This window comes from Strix uralensis, chromosome 2 (assembly GCF_047716275.1).
Source record: "Strix uralensis isolate ZFMK-TIS-50842 chromosome 2, bStrUra1, whole genome shotgun sequence".
Classification (NCBI taxonomy): domain Eukaryota; kingdom Metazoa; phylum Chordata; class Aves; order Strigiformes; family Strigidae; genus Strix; species Strix uralensis.
The window spans coordinates 56,399,088-56,414,616 of NC_133973.1; the positions used below are offsets into that span (position 1 = coordinate 56,399,088).

General features: G+C 39.0%; 1 protein-coding gene across 4 annotated transcripts in view; it reads right to left on the bottom strand.

Moving 5' to 3' along the window:
• SHROOM2 (shroom family member 2) overlaps positions 1-15,529 on the bottom strand; it is a 132,494-nt gene that overhangs the window by 77,219 nt on the left and 39,746 nt on the right. For all 4 annotated transcript variants that reach the window (XM_074858836.1, XM_074858841.1, XM_074858837.1 and 1 more), the window contains one exon: positions 2,988-3,139. In XM_074858836.1, the coding sequence (XP_074714937.1) occupies positions 2,988-3,139 (152 nt within the window). The remainder of the gene's footprint in view (positions 1-2,987; positions 3,140-15,529) is intronic.

A 15,529-nucleotide genomic window follows, 5' to 3' on the forward strand; every position in this document is an offset into this window, starting at 1 on the left:
GATCAATGTAAGATCAGGATGTGGCATTACTGCCCAAAGGAGTGACCCGTATGGAGGAATTTCACATGGACACACTTCTCAGCAGGGACAAATAAAACGGTATTTTTCTGGATTAATTCTACTGACATTAACAGGAAGTTCTCTACTTTCCAGAAGAATTTGGTTAAAACTGTAGTTTTTCCACACCATGATGGGTTTAAAAAGTTTGCTTTTCACTTGTGGATCAGTCTAGAAATAGATACCACAAACAACCATGGGGAAAAAAAGTTTTCAACACAAAATACAGATCTTGGCTTCCCAAGCTAACTCTCACAGATAGCAAGGACAAACATGATTAAAACAAAGATTCTTTTAACCTTCAGGTCTGGGTTGTTGAACTTCAAAATATCTGTCTATTTTGTGCTTCAGATCATCACACTGACACCCACAGGAAATAGAATGTTAAATCAACGCTATAGGGAAGCATCACAGTGCTAGACAAAGGACACAGGGCAAGCAGACAAGATGCTAAGACGACTTGCAGATCAATACTTCATCTTATATGTAACTCAATGGAAGTGGATCGTAGGACTATCCCCAGTCTCCCCAGAGAACAGTGAGGGTGGATCCAAAGAAGACTGAAATAGTCTAAAAATGCTAAGACAGCCATTTCAAGATTGCTGTAATTAATTAAAGTGCAGACTGCCTCTGAAAAGTGGTGGTCCTATCCAGCTGAAAACCTACTTTCCCCAAATAACTTTGCAGTCAGATCAGTTCCCCAATGCAATTCAATCCAGACCTGCAGGAGTGCTCATACAAAGACTAAACAACTGGTTTGCTTAAAAGACAGGACTGTTTAAAGCACTCATAAAAATTCAGCCTAAGATTTAGGGCAAACAAAACAAAACAATACTGTTGTTCAAACCATAACTTCTGAAAGAAAGCATGCAACAAGGCTTTTATAAAAACCTGCATCATTTGAACTTCCAACAGGAAAAGAAAAGCTATTTCAGCACACAGACAGTAGTGCATGAGAACAAGCTGGCCAAGAATAAAATGAGACTGGATGTTAAAAGGTTTCTGACCGTCAAAGGACTGATGTCCTAAGGCAATTTTCCAAGAGAAAGAGCAAAGTTGAAAAAACACAGACAAAAGCCCTAGCTAATTTCATTCAGTGAGTTTTATGAAATTTTATCTAATATTATGCAGGCTTGTCAATGACCCAAAAGGCTCTTGCCTCTTTAGGGAGTTATGGAAGTCTTAATGAATTTAAGACAAAAATGTTTTCCCTAACAACAGCCACTATTTCAGCTTCTTGGCTGGAACAGCTATGCTGCTTTTGCCCATTGCACATGTGCTACGGAAGGAAAAAGAAGAGGGATGATAAAGGACTGATGAAAATCCATCAGCTTTGCACCAAACTGCATGCAGGCACGCATAGCAATGGGGCTCTGTTGCCTGCAGAGAATGGCCACAAATCCCCAGCAGCAAAGCAATGCCTGATTAGCTGTATGAAAGTTCTCCAAAATCACATGCATGAAGTACTTGTGAACAACAAGAATGGCATAGCTGTGTCTCTTACCAGGGTATTTCAGTATCAAACTTTCTGACATTTCCAAAGATAGATCAGAATTCACAGATTCTGAGCAAGTTACTGTCATAAAACTGAAAAGCACCAAGAAAGAGGGAATCTTTCCACTTGGTCTGAAGCTTTTCGTAGTAATTAAGACTTGCTGTCTTGGCAGAGTCTTCAATGTCTATAAAACTTCTCAGCCCTGAAGTTCTCCCTTTCTGTGACAGAAACAGCTGATGTAACCTCTGCTGATAAAAGTGCTTTTACTGGAATAGCCAGTGCAAGTTGAAACTGCTGAACATCAACGTGATTTATAATAGTTGTGAATGCATTTTATTTTGCATTTATTAGCTTTAGGGATACAAAAATTTGGGGAGAGCTTCCAGAAGTAGCTACTGGTGATGATATAAACTGTCACCTGTGAAAGAGTTCCCATAATTCCTTCTGTCAAAAACACCTCCTTAAACTAAAGGTGAAAAGCATGCTTTTGTACCTCTCTTACCTATTAGTGCTATTTCACAAAAGACAGTCCTCATTTAAGACAGCCTCAAACAATGGTTATACTTATAGACTGGAGTATCATACCTGTCAAACCCTAATTATCAGCATTTTCTGTGTTGCAACAAAATTCTTTTTAGATTCCAGACACACCCAAAATTCTCACATGAAAGACTGGTTGGTATAATTTGATAAAAGTCATTAATTAGAAGGTTCTGATTCATCAGAGTAGGAAATTAATGAGAAAGATCTTGTTCTTCAAATTTCCTGTTTGATTTTTTTTCAGAAGTTACAAGATTTAACCTACTTTAACATCTGTTCACTTTTGTCAAAATTATTTTATGAAACTTATTTTTAATTCAGGTTAAAAATGTATGAACTTAAAAGTCATAAGTCAAAATGACAAAACAATAAGTTTTCATACCAAAATGTGTTCTGTTGTGATAAACTGTTTCAGTTTTTCCCCTTCACTAATAACTAACTGAAAGTACTCTCTACCCAAACCATGTAAGAAATGCTTGAGACCTCAAATATTCTCACAAAGCAGTAAAACACTTTTCCAAAAGCTTCCCATGGCCTGCACAGCAAACGCACTAAAAAGCATTGCCCATGTCCGCACACCAAAGGCAGGGAAGCAGGGCTGGCTGGACAGCCTGCTTAGGGCCCCGTGCTTCAGGAGGACAGAATGGAACTCATCACATCACAACATTATTCACAGAATTTATTGCCTCAGTTTTTGCTCTGATCAATATGCTACCTTTCCCTGTGTCTTATTCCATAAAGGGTCTGCGTTCAAGGAGAAGATAACACCGCGTAATGTGCACATTAATAACACTGAATGAAAGTCATTATCTTGCCAAGTCTTGGCAAATTTAGTTGCCCAGTAGCTTATAGCCTGGAACACATTTGGTTTTCCAGCTAAATGACACAAGCTTACCTTTTTACTACAAGCTTCAGTGTCTTGTGTGAACCTTTTACCAAACAGATTGCTTCTTGTCGGAAGCCGGAGAGGCCCACATCATTGATGCCAACAATTTCATCCCCAGCCAGTAACTTGTCCACAGCGGCTGCTTTGCTCCCATCTTCAATCTGAAGAAAAAGCATATCGAATGGTAGAATTATTCAGGTTGCATAGTGTCACCTTTAATGTAAGTTAATGAGTTTTCAGTATTGTTTTCATACAATAATTAATACAATAATTAAGTACTTAAAGTAATTTTAAAAGATATATTCAAAAGTTATATATATACACAATTAGAGTAGGAAAAAACAGAAGGGGGGAAACTGCCTGAGAAAACTAGAAAGCTTGGAGGAAATTTGGGAGTCAAAAGCATCTGTGATCTTGAGCTCCATTCAATACTGTACAGGTAATCACACTTGCAAACAGAGCTTTGGGCAGGCATCTTAACATCTGGTTCTCTAGAGAAGGTAACCAATAATATTAACCATATAGTCAATAACATTAACCACACAGTGAACTCCAAAAATCTGGCATGCAATGAAACCCCAAAATATTGCTTAACAAACTGGTCTAGAAAATAAAATTATTTTCATCAGGCACATAACATTTAGAAAAATATCTGAGAGTTTACAATCCATACAGCTAACTAACAGCTCCGGCTAGAAGGAGAGATGATGGTCTGAGATCCAAGAAAGAAAAAACAAAGTGACACACTGCTGAAGAACACAGCAATACTAAGCGAAATTCACTTGAGGATTATTTTGCTGCCACAGGCATCTCTCACATGCACTGAATTTTTACACAACTATTCATAACATGTGGCAAAGCACACACAAGATAAATTAGAGAGTCAGGTTTTGGCAATTTCCACGTCAGTGAAGGAAAAAAACCTGTTACAAGTTACGCATTTTCAAAATTTAAAACAAATCTCAAGAGCTTGATCAGTCAGACTAGCAAGTACCAACAGTTTGAACTGATTTCAAATGAGGACTACAAGGATGTCATGAGGTTATGCAGGGAGAAAATTAGAAGGGTCAAAGCCCAACTAGAACTTAATCTGGCTACTACTGTAAAAGAATAAAATATGTTTCTATAAATACACTAGCAACAAGAGGAGAGCTAAGGAGAATCTCCATCCTTTATTGGATGGGGGGATAAACATAGTGACAAAGGATGAGGAAAGAGCTGAGGTACTTAATGCCTTCTTTGCCTCAGTCTCTCATAGTAAGACCTGGGTACCCAGCACCCCAAGCTGGGAGACTGGGATGGGGAGCAGAATGAAGCCCCATAATTCAAGAGGAAATGCAAGTCCTCCTTGACTACTCCTTGGCAAGATGACCCACTTAGTGGATGAGGGAAAGGCTGTGGATGTTGTTTACGTTAGTAAAGCCTTTGACACCATTCCCCACAGCATTCTCCTGGAGAAACTGCCTGCTCATGGCTTGGACTGGCGTACTCTTCACTGGGTAAAAAGCTGGCTGCATGGCTGGGCCCAAAGCGTGGTGGTGAATGGAGTTAAATCCAGTTGGTGGCTGGTCACATGGGGTGTTCCCCAGGGTGGTCACATGGGGTGTTCCCCAGGGCTCAGTACTGGGGCCACTTCTGTTTAATCTCTTTATCAATGATCTGGACAAGGGGATCGAGTGCATCCTCAGTTAAGTTTGCAGACAACACCAAGTTGGGCAGGAATGTTGATCTGCTTGAGAGTAGGAAGGCTCTACAGAGGGATCTGGACAGGCTGGATTGATGAATCAAGGCCAATTGTATGAGGTTCAACAAGGCTCAGTGCCGGGTCCTCCTGCACTTGGGTCACAACATCCCCATGTAACGGTACAGGCTTGAGGAAGAGTGGCTGGAAAGCTTCCTGGCAGAAAAGGACCTGGGGGGCACTGGTTAACAGCTGGTTGACTATGAGCCACCAGTGCGCCCATGTGGTCAAGAAGGCCAGCGTAATCCTGGCTTGTATCAGAAATAGTGTGGCCAGCAGGACTAGGGAAGTCATTGTACCCCAGTACTCAGCCCTGATAAGGCCTTACCTAGAATACTGTGTTCAGTTTTGGGCCCCTCCATACAAGACAGACATTGAGGTGCTAGAGTGTGTCCAAAGAGCAGCAATGAGGCTGGTGAAGAGTCTAGAGATGAAGTCTTACGAGGAGAAGCTGAGGGAACTGGGGTTGTTTAGCCTGGAAAAAAGGAGGCTCAGGGGAGACCTTATCGTTCTCTACAACTGCCTGAAAGGAGGTTGTAGCAAGGTGGGTGTCGGTGTCTTCTCCCAAGTAACAAGCCATAGGACAAGAGGAAATGGCCTCAAGTTGCACCAGGGGAGGTTTAGACTGGATATTAGGAAAAATTTCTTCACTGAAAGGGTTGTCAAGCATTAGAACAGGCTGCCCAGGGAAGTGGCTGAATCACCATCCCTGGAGGTATTTAAAAGACATATAGACGTGGCGCTTAAGGACATGGTTTAGTGATGGACTTGGCAGCATTAGGTTAACGGCTGGACTCAATGATCTTAAAGGTCTTTTCCAACCTAAACAATTCTGTGATTCTATGATTCTAAATACAGCTGTAGGTGTCGAACATTTTGCAATTCAAGCCCTCGGCTTTCTCAGTTTCTTCCCATCTCCTTTGCTGTCAATGCAGCCTCTGGCTTCTGAATTGCTTGAGCTCATGATCTATGCATCTAGTTTTATTCCTCCCTCACTTGCTCACAATCCATATCCCACCTCTTCTGGTAGATTTGACGCTGTCTCCAAAGTAAAGACTTTCATTTATGTCTTCATTATATTTTGCATCAACTACAGTATCTCCGAGTCCCATATTATTAAATGCCAGTGAACCTACAAAGAATAATTCCTTGTAATTGCCCCAACTGCAGAAAGCTTCACAAAGAACTGCCATCTTCGGAGGCACCAAAGCCAATCAACAACGAGACAAATCCAGAGGAAACCTAACTTCGTGAATTCTGAAGCTCACAATACAGGTTTTAGGAACACTCCAGAAACAAAAGTATAAATTAAACAACCTAATAAAACAAAGCAATATCTCTTGATGAAAGTATATTAGGATGATCTCATATACCACAACAATCTCACTGCAGGTCTCTGTGTAAGTTTAGGATAGATGTTCTTAAAAATCTTTAGACCTGTAAATCTAAGTGAAAAAGAATGCCATGAAAAATGCTTAGTCTTATATTCCATACTAAAACACTCATTATTACTAGTCAAGCAACTTTATTTCCAGAATTTATCTTAATAAAAACACAGATAAATAAAGACAGAGCAAGCTTCTACATCCCAATACATCTAGTTCTCAAGCTATGACCTGCGCTCTGACCTGCCTGCATATCCTCTGAACATCAACAATTTACCAGAATACTGAATTACTGCTGCAAATATTCAGTAAAGTTGAAAACAAGGGAGCAGTAGTGGAAATTGCTTATATGCAAGGAAAGATTTCAGTTCAGGGATGTCAAGAACAGAGTGGCTGTCATATGAAGGACCCTGAAGTCAGGCAGAGCTGAACAAGAGAACAGGCAGCCTAAGACTCATGTATCTCCAGCTTCCTACCAGGCAATTGCAAGCCTTTCAAGTGTTCAGATGAATTTTTGGGTTACTACTAAACAGTGTTTGGAGGTCTGAAGCCCAGTAGGTTAGAAAAGCAGCATGAAAACATTAATGAAAGTCAGAGATGAATCACTAGAACTGTATGGAGAAGGTCAAACAGAGGTGAAAAAGAAAAAATAGGAGAGAAAATATCTTGTAGGAGGACACATTTTAAACTTCAAAATGTAGATGCCAACCAGTTTCGGCCCTTATGCCCTAAGCAATGCACCAACCTAAAGACAAGGGGGTCAGAAGCCCGTGGGCCCTGCCACCTGTGCCTGAAGACCTCAAAAGGGTCTTTCTTTTGTCTTAAAAAAGTAGGAAGGGGGGGAGGGGGGGGCGCAAAAAGTTTGTCTCCTAAGGTTTCAAGGAATGTTCATTGTTCTCAGTAAGCATGTTTGTTTTTTTCTTCAGGCTGGCAATGCACTGACAGCAGGGAGTATTCAGTTACCCCCTCTGAGTTTTTATTTCAGCAGGGAGACTACACATTCCACACACTGCAAGGTTTCCAAAGAGACTTTGGCTGTCCAAAACAACATTAATCAAAAAAACCTCAAAAAAAAAATAAAAATCAAAACCTAAGCACAATGCTGAAGCCACCCTCATGAAAACTGGAAGTGTCTTTCTTTAATACCTTGCTTCCAAATCAGCTGCAGCTAGGGAAAATAAAAACTACAGATCCATTCACCGTAAAAGTCTCCCCAAGCTGAATCAATTTAACAAACTTTTCGTACTCAGGTCCCCAAATGGCCGCATGAATTCGATTCCACTTGACAATGCACTTTTGAGTGGAAATGGGACAGTTAGCTAAACAGGAAAAATACAATTTCTTCAGCTGCACTAGAAGTCCTTTAGTCATAGTGACTAAAAAAAAAGCATTAGGCTTTGCACACATCTAAAGAAACATGGCCAAAAAAAAAAAATCCATAAGGAAAAGACCTCTTCAAAAATATCGCCCTACTAACCTGCCTCCTCTGCTCAAACCTGGACAGTGCCATTCCAGCTTCTCCAGGTTTTCTCTTTTTCTGTTTACTAGTCTTACCATTTATTGTTTTTATTTATTCAACCTTAAGAAACTTTCTGTCTTGTCAGACCTTCACTAGAAGTGTAAATCCTAACCAAAATACATAGTTATTTTAGAACTAGCAAATACACTTAAAATTTCATACCTCAAACATCAATATATTTCATTCGCCCATCTACAGAGTCAGCTACACTATACCGTGTTCAGGATTTAAGCCCAAGTTGTAAGCTTTAAGACCACATTATTTATCTAACTAGCATCCATTTCTTTCTGAATTTCAGGTGCCCAGAAAAACTAGGTCAATAGCTGAAAATAAAGCCTTGAAAATGCAGAAGGAGGTTTTTAAATGAAGTCTTTCAAAGAGCAGTCAACAAGAAGAGATCTGCCTGCCTCAGTCACTGTCAGCAGGCAGATGCACTGGACGTAACCCTGAACAACACCTCTGCTCAGTCTGGAGTACTTGCAGGAATTGAATGCCCATAAAGTATACATCTTAACGCTTTTATAGCAATAGCAGCAAACAGAAGACACATGCAAGAAAAACAATCAACACCTTATTTTCTTATAAATAAGACATAAGCCTTCAAAAAACAGGTATAGTTACACTGCCTATCTTGGAGAAGTAAAGAGTTCTAGAAATGCCCTCAAACCATGCTTTTGTTATGTATTTAAAAATCATACCCTCCCTACTATGCTAAATTAACAAGAGTAAACACCATGACTTCCTATCCTTAGCAGGGATGTTGATATTGCTACCAAAAAGAGTGTTTTCAAAAGGAGATGAAAAGGATGTTTGTTGATGAAAAGCATCTCTTTAGACAGTCTCCAACTTTCACCCTGCTGTCTCTGGTGACCTCCCTATAGCCAAGGGCAAAGGCAAACTTTGGGATCCATGCATCAGGGAGTATTGGAACCACAGACTTCTGCCATCATAACGATATCTGCATTAATGGCTGTATCTTCCCAAATTTATTTTTGCTTATAAAATGTCATACCCACAAAACAGGAAGAGACACTGATACAAGATGCAGATGCAGATAATAGGATTAAAAAAAACCATGATTGAGAAAACAACACACGTGTAACTCTGGTATGCAAAATTCTTCCTGTGAAAAGGAGAGAGAGCCTTAAAATGGGGGAAGAGCTGAGCTGCGGAGAAAAGTCTAACAGCTAGATACACAAACACATTCAAAGGACACCTACAAGTCTGTACTTCCACTGTTGATAATACATGCAAAAGGGAAAATAATGGCCTATATTTGCAGCTTTGAAATGCCACAGTGTTGATGGGGAGCACCACTTCTAGAATGTGACCCCTCCACTTTGGTGTTTATCAGGGCTGAGGCTTTACTTAAAACACCCACATTCCTCTATAGGCACCTGTATAAACAAGCAGTAGACAGGTTGGGGAAATGCCATGTCACACAAGAGATCTAGTTTTGTTTACAATGACGACAGTTTCTTGTTCATGCTCTCTTTGGACAGGGTGGGAGACGGGATGGAAACCCAAACCCAGAGACAAACACAGGAAAAAACAGCGCCATTTATCAGCATTCTGCTATCAGCCATGATAAACTATTTTATCATAATTCACTTCTCGTGCAGCCAAGAAATGGCTCTGTAGTTGTTTGTCTTATGAGTATCTAATACGGATTTTTTTTCAAAAAAACTAACCATCTTTGTATGAGACCTTCAGAACGAGTAAAATGTAGGAAGTGTTAATTATTTTGATTTGCACAGAGTTAAACAAAGCAGAAATAACTTTACAGTTCAAGTCTGGTTATTTGTGTAGCTTTGAGGGATCAACATAAAAGAAACAGAACTGACCTAACTCCACCTATACGTTCTACAAATGCAGTCCTAAGTGGCAAGTGCTGCATTCATGGGTCAAACCGAGGCAGGATAAAACAGGGATGCAAAATGCAACAGGACCAAACTGGTCCAAAGAGAATGGGTATGTACACTTAAGGCATTTTGCACAGATGTGAATGCACTAGAAGCTGAGCAAGGCTAACACATTTGATTTCACATTCTTTCACATCCTTTCTCTCCTACATTGGACATCAAAGAGACCGTTGGAAGGACACCTGGCAGGGAACTAACTCTATCCCTCTTTTACAGATGGGCTCAGAAGCGGATATAGAAACACGGTCCAAAACAATGCAGGATGTCTGCAGCAGAGCAAGGAATGTCACACAAACCTTCAAGTCACTGGAAGGTATGTGCAACCCCAAACCAACTGCGAGTCCAACAATCATCAGTAACCACCCAACATGAACTTTAAGGAACACCATACAAAGAAAAGGAAGCTTAATGATGTGCTACCAACTTGCAAAATCTAGACCTACACAGTACTATACAATACTATTAACTTGGCAATTGCTGCACTTCAATCAGGCAGGTAAGTGTCTGCTGCATTTAGTGACACTCTACCTTAATAGAGAAGCCAGAACTTCCCTTTTGCCTGCTTTAATCATTTCACACCCCACCAGCTATTGCCCATACTTGCCACAGCAAACAGCACTAAATTTTAGGAATGTTTAGTCAAGGTCAATGTATTTCCCTCTAACAGCAGTTTCTTTCCTCCCTAGACTCAAGGGCAATGGCTCACGTCATTGTCACAGAACCTCAGAACAAGCAGAGAAACCTGCCTTGGCCAGCTGCCCTTTCAAAGTGTCCCACATCGTGCAGCACAGACTGTGAGCTGGCAGGAGTGCTGCCTTCTGTCAACAGGTGGTTCTTAAAAATCATTTTGGAAACATTTTTTTAAAGGGTAGAGTTCAGTAATAGGACATAGTCTATCACAGCCCTTTCCAATTGCTCTTTATTTGGTGTATTTAAACATTTGGCTATTTTCCCAGCAACCTTTTTCTTTTTTTTTTGTGTGTGATAAAGAAAGCATCATATTTTGAAAAGCTGTCACTTGGTGCAGTTCTTTAAGTATTTATTAAATTTTTAGAATTGTGTCCACTCCACTCTTTTGATTAAGGGCCTACTGTCACTTCCACTAGAACAAGGCCATTTTTGTGAGGGATTTATTACAGCTGTAAAAACTGAATCCAGGCTGAAACCTGACTTCAAAGTTCCTCAAACCAGAAGTGTTTAAAGAAGTATGGTAAAACACCCACCATTTCCCTTGTTAAAAATGAATACATATACATAACCTGATTAATATTTTATTCCAATCTACATTCAAAACAATACCTACCATTAGCCTGTGAAAAGACCTTCCTGATTATAAATTATCAGTTACTGTTTCGAAGAGGATACTGTTATTCTATCTTAGTCTATTTAAATCACAGGGCCATTATGAGCTCTGTAAACTGAGGACCAAATAAAGTATTTGAAGTTAAAAGTTTAATGAATCTTTGCCCCAAGAAACTAATGATAACAATTGCCAGATTAAAAGTATCAGGAAGAGAGACCAGGTAGATTTGTAGGTTTTAAAAACTGAACAACAGATGTTTATTTTTAAAGTTTTTTTCAAAGTCATTCCATTGTTTCAGCAATAGAAGATGGAAACATTTCATCACTGCTGAACACTTGTACTAGAATTTTTTTTAAAAAAAAAAGCTAAAAACCACCTTGATGCTTTGAAAGCAGAGAGCTAATGCATTGGGAAAAGTGGGGCTGCTTAGGGTCAAGGATGGTTTTTTGCTATTAATACCTAAGCTTTGCTAGACATATTTTACAGCTTCTAAATAAAATTTGCTTTTTCCAACTCAGTGACATTTACCACAATAGCATTTAGAAGCTCACCCAGGCCTTTTCAGCCTGCATAACCCACACCAGCAGCCTGCATATATTCTACCTCCACAGAGCAACTAAACAGGTACAAATTGTAGTCTTCAGGGATCTTTTTATGCAATAGCCCCTCCAGAGCAGCACAAGTCCAGCAGGGAAGCTTCCTAACCCTTACAGTCCTGACAACCCCAGCCTGGCACCCAGGCAAGAGCAAAGCAAAAATGGACCCAGCTTACCTGGAGTAAGAATAAGGCCAAGACAAGAGTGGAAAAGATGGAGATGCTGAAAGCAGGGGCAGTAGAAGCAGCCTGCTGTCAGTACTGATCCTGAACCTGGCGAACCCCAGTCCCATTCTTCCCTCACATCAATGAACACTTGCAAAGCATTAGTAGAGTTTTGATTTTTTTCTAGCACTTCATCAACATCTAGACACCCTCCTACTGCTGTCATTTAGTACAGCACTAATCCAGACAAGCTGTACATGTCTTATTCAAGAATTACTGAGAAATAACTCCCACTTACTTTTAGCTAATGTAGCTAACACAGAGGCTAATGGCATCCAACCCAGAGGAACCCATCTGAACTCATGAATATCTTACACTGTTCTTAAACATAGCTTCCTATCTTTTTTTCCAAAATGACACAATAACCTGTATAAGAAAGGAGCACATACCAGTGCTATGAAAAAAAATAGCTAGAAGCCCAAAAGAGAACTTCTTTCTCTATATGCAGTTTACTTATTCTAAAAATCTCCTACCAGAGAAGTTTGAAAGGGTTAGTTTATCCATATTTACTTGTGCAAGTTTACTTATGGATGATTACGTATATATGGGCTGTTTATATATGTAATCTGTGCAGTTAAGCATTTTTTATAGGTTTACATTTCAGTACTTTCAGCTACTATGAACAATGATAATGGTTAAAAGAGAGGTTATGCATAGAAACAACTCGCATTTTATCTTTTAAAACTGATAACAGGAACAGAGGAAAAATACAACCTGACAAAGTAATCTTTACGATCATAAGGTTCAAGGTTTTTTACTTTGAAACTACCATACACTTCCAACAAGTTTGGCTTATCTTTCTGCCGTCCTGCCCATCCCACGAAAATAATGTCACAGCTTGCCAATATGCCCTTGACAATTACATACTGAATAAAATCCAACAACCTGTAAAACCACTGCACAACTAGGGAAAGGGTAGGACTTAAAAGTAAGTCCTAATTAAAGAAAAAGAGTGTCTGTATGGTCATGTAGGTATGGTTGTGCATTCATTACAAAGGGAAAGGGAGAAGTCTGGTTTCATCAACTTATAGTTTGGGAAGAACTTTGACATGCCTCAAAGGAACACATTGAAAGACATAGTAGATAGCAATAGAATACTTGCTGAAAATAAACTCCACCTATTTCATTCAGTCAATCAGTCTCAATGAGACCTTTTACATAAAATTTAAGTTGCATCTATGACTGTGTCTACAGACCGCTGTGATTTCCAGAAAAAAGCAACACTTCTAGACATAGGTACCACTGATTAAGGCCCAGCAACAAAAAACTGCTTCAGTGCCTGTTAAGTTTCAAAAAGCACTGTGATGGGTCTGCCAAAAGCCACAGGAATTTCACAAACAGTATTAGGTTTCCATTTTAAATACTTTCTCTTGAACAGCCCATTTTTAACAGAATACTTATCTTGACAAACTCATACCATTACAGGGTTATAGTCATGCCTGCTATTCGGGACCTTACATTTTTGTGGTAGCACAGATGCTCATTTTTCAGACAGTGAGAAAGTATAACATTCCTCAATAATTCTTGTAAGAATATTCTTATCAACTTCTGAAAACTTGATTTTATTACAAAAGTAAAAGTATTTTTTAACAGCTACTGCTGAAGTATTCATTTAGGAACCTACTGCTACACACTGGAGTGAGCAGAACATAATGTTACACATCTAAGCAGCAATCTAACAGACATAAGCATTAATGGTAAGACATTGACCTGCTCTCATAATAACTGACAGCAATTTCTTCAACAAGAGTTCCCCTTTGCAGTATTACTCAGTTTTAAAGAAAAAATGTCTAAGGCACAGAATTTTAAAACATGTCTTATTTGTCAATTCTCTTACCCATTCCCCTTGCACAGAAAACAAAAAAAAGCCACTTCAAAAGAAGGATCAGGCTCCTAAAATTTGAGGAATTTAAAATTTGACAACACACTTTGTTCTTTGCATTAACTTTTGCTCCCTGTTCAGAATTGATTTTCAGGCTCACAGAGCACCCAAATTACAGGCTGAAGCCTTCATTTGCCACCATCTTCCTCAACAATTCCAATACTTAAAGCCAAGTTCAAACAAGAAGACACATTTATTCCTTCCTCCCCCACGCTGGTGTTAAAATAAGCAACAAACCCTAAAGATGTCTTAATTCATCATTATATAATTTATACAACCCTGTTTACTGTAAGTATGTAGTACTTCAAACTGAACAGATGCAGATATGTTGCCACCTACCAAACCTGTACTTCTGCTGTGCACTCTGTATGCAATTTAAATTCTCTTCTCTTAAAGCAATAAAACCTCAAGCTAGTGGGATGGCCCTCAAGAAAACAAAAATGCATATTATTATAGAAACTAAAAAGGTCTTGGTAACCTTGCCCTTGGTTTCTCATCTGTTCTTGTTTATTAGTGTCCCAGTAAAAGAAGAGTTTCCCCCACTCCACTTTCACCCAGAATTCAAACATGAAAAAAATGAAGAAAGCAAATGCTAAATACAGCATTAAATATATTTTTCTAGGGCAGGAAGTGCAACTCAATTGCTTCTAAAATTATCAAACAAGGTTCACAAAGCAAGTTGCAGGAAGGGCTGCGTGGCAGTTTCTGCCCAAGCTCTTCCACCTTGTCAACCTGCAGCATCTGAGCTCGCTGGTATGGTCAGACATCAGAGGGTCGCTCTTAACAGAGACAGACTGCTAATACAATCTATGTAAATCTCTCATGATGCCACAGTAATAAAACATGTCAATAAAAAGCCTACCAGTGTTTTTATGCAGTTTATTGACAAGATGAAACAGTACCCATCTATCTTCCTAGGGCACATACTCAACTGAGCAGGGCATGAAACATTCATGTAGCTAGAATGAAGCACCAACACCTTAAGTCTGTTCTGAGCCAGGAACCTGAAAAAAGCAAAATCCAGTTTTGTGAAGAGGGACTAATCTATAGCCATTTATACTGCTAGGCATCATTCACATTATGGTACCCTGCCCTTTTTCCCCTCTGTTGTCTAGGGGAAAAGTACTCTGTGGTCACATACTTCACACTACAAAAAAGGAAAATTAATTTTTTAAGATAGATTTTTTATTTTTTTTTAAACAGACCTAGCTGGTCATAATTTCGGGTTCTTCATTTTGGGTAGTTATTCTACATACACCATTCCTTACAACTCCATTACTTAGTATCAGCACATAACATTAGAAGAAATTCCTTCCTCATAAAAAATTTACCAGAGGAATTAGATATGCAAGCACTTTTGGCATCTGCAAGTATCTTGCCAACTTTTCTCTATTTTAGAGGCCTAATTCTTCCTAGGATTAATGGGAGATAATTAACCAATAAGTATACTGGGCTACATAATTCTTACTCACATGACAAAGGTTATTTTTTTCTTATGCAATGATAGGATTGTGTTGTGAATTAGCAACTAATGTACTAAAATCACCATGGATTAAAATAATGGAAATTTACACAAAACATACAAATACGAGCTTCAAAAAGCTGCATGGATTTAGCAGTAAATTGTGATGTAGCACAGGAGAATTCCTATATTCTGAAATTAGAGTATGTTTCCTACTCTAAAAGGACATTTTCCAAATTGGCTTTCATTCATAGCTATTTCAAAAGCTTTGTTGTATAACATGTGTTGCTGACATAATTAGCTCTAAGAGCCAGCACATTACTCAAAAGGCTTAAAATAAAAATTTTTAAAAAATATCAAAACATTACACATGCAATTAGCTGCTTTTCTTGAATAAGAAGGTATATATTTAATTATGACAAAACCACTCAATTTGACAAACATCTGTATTTCTGCTTGGCAAAAGCATCTGTCGTATGTGCAGACGCACTTACTAAAAGACACATCCTGTTCATGC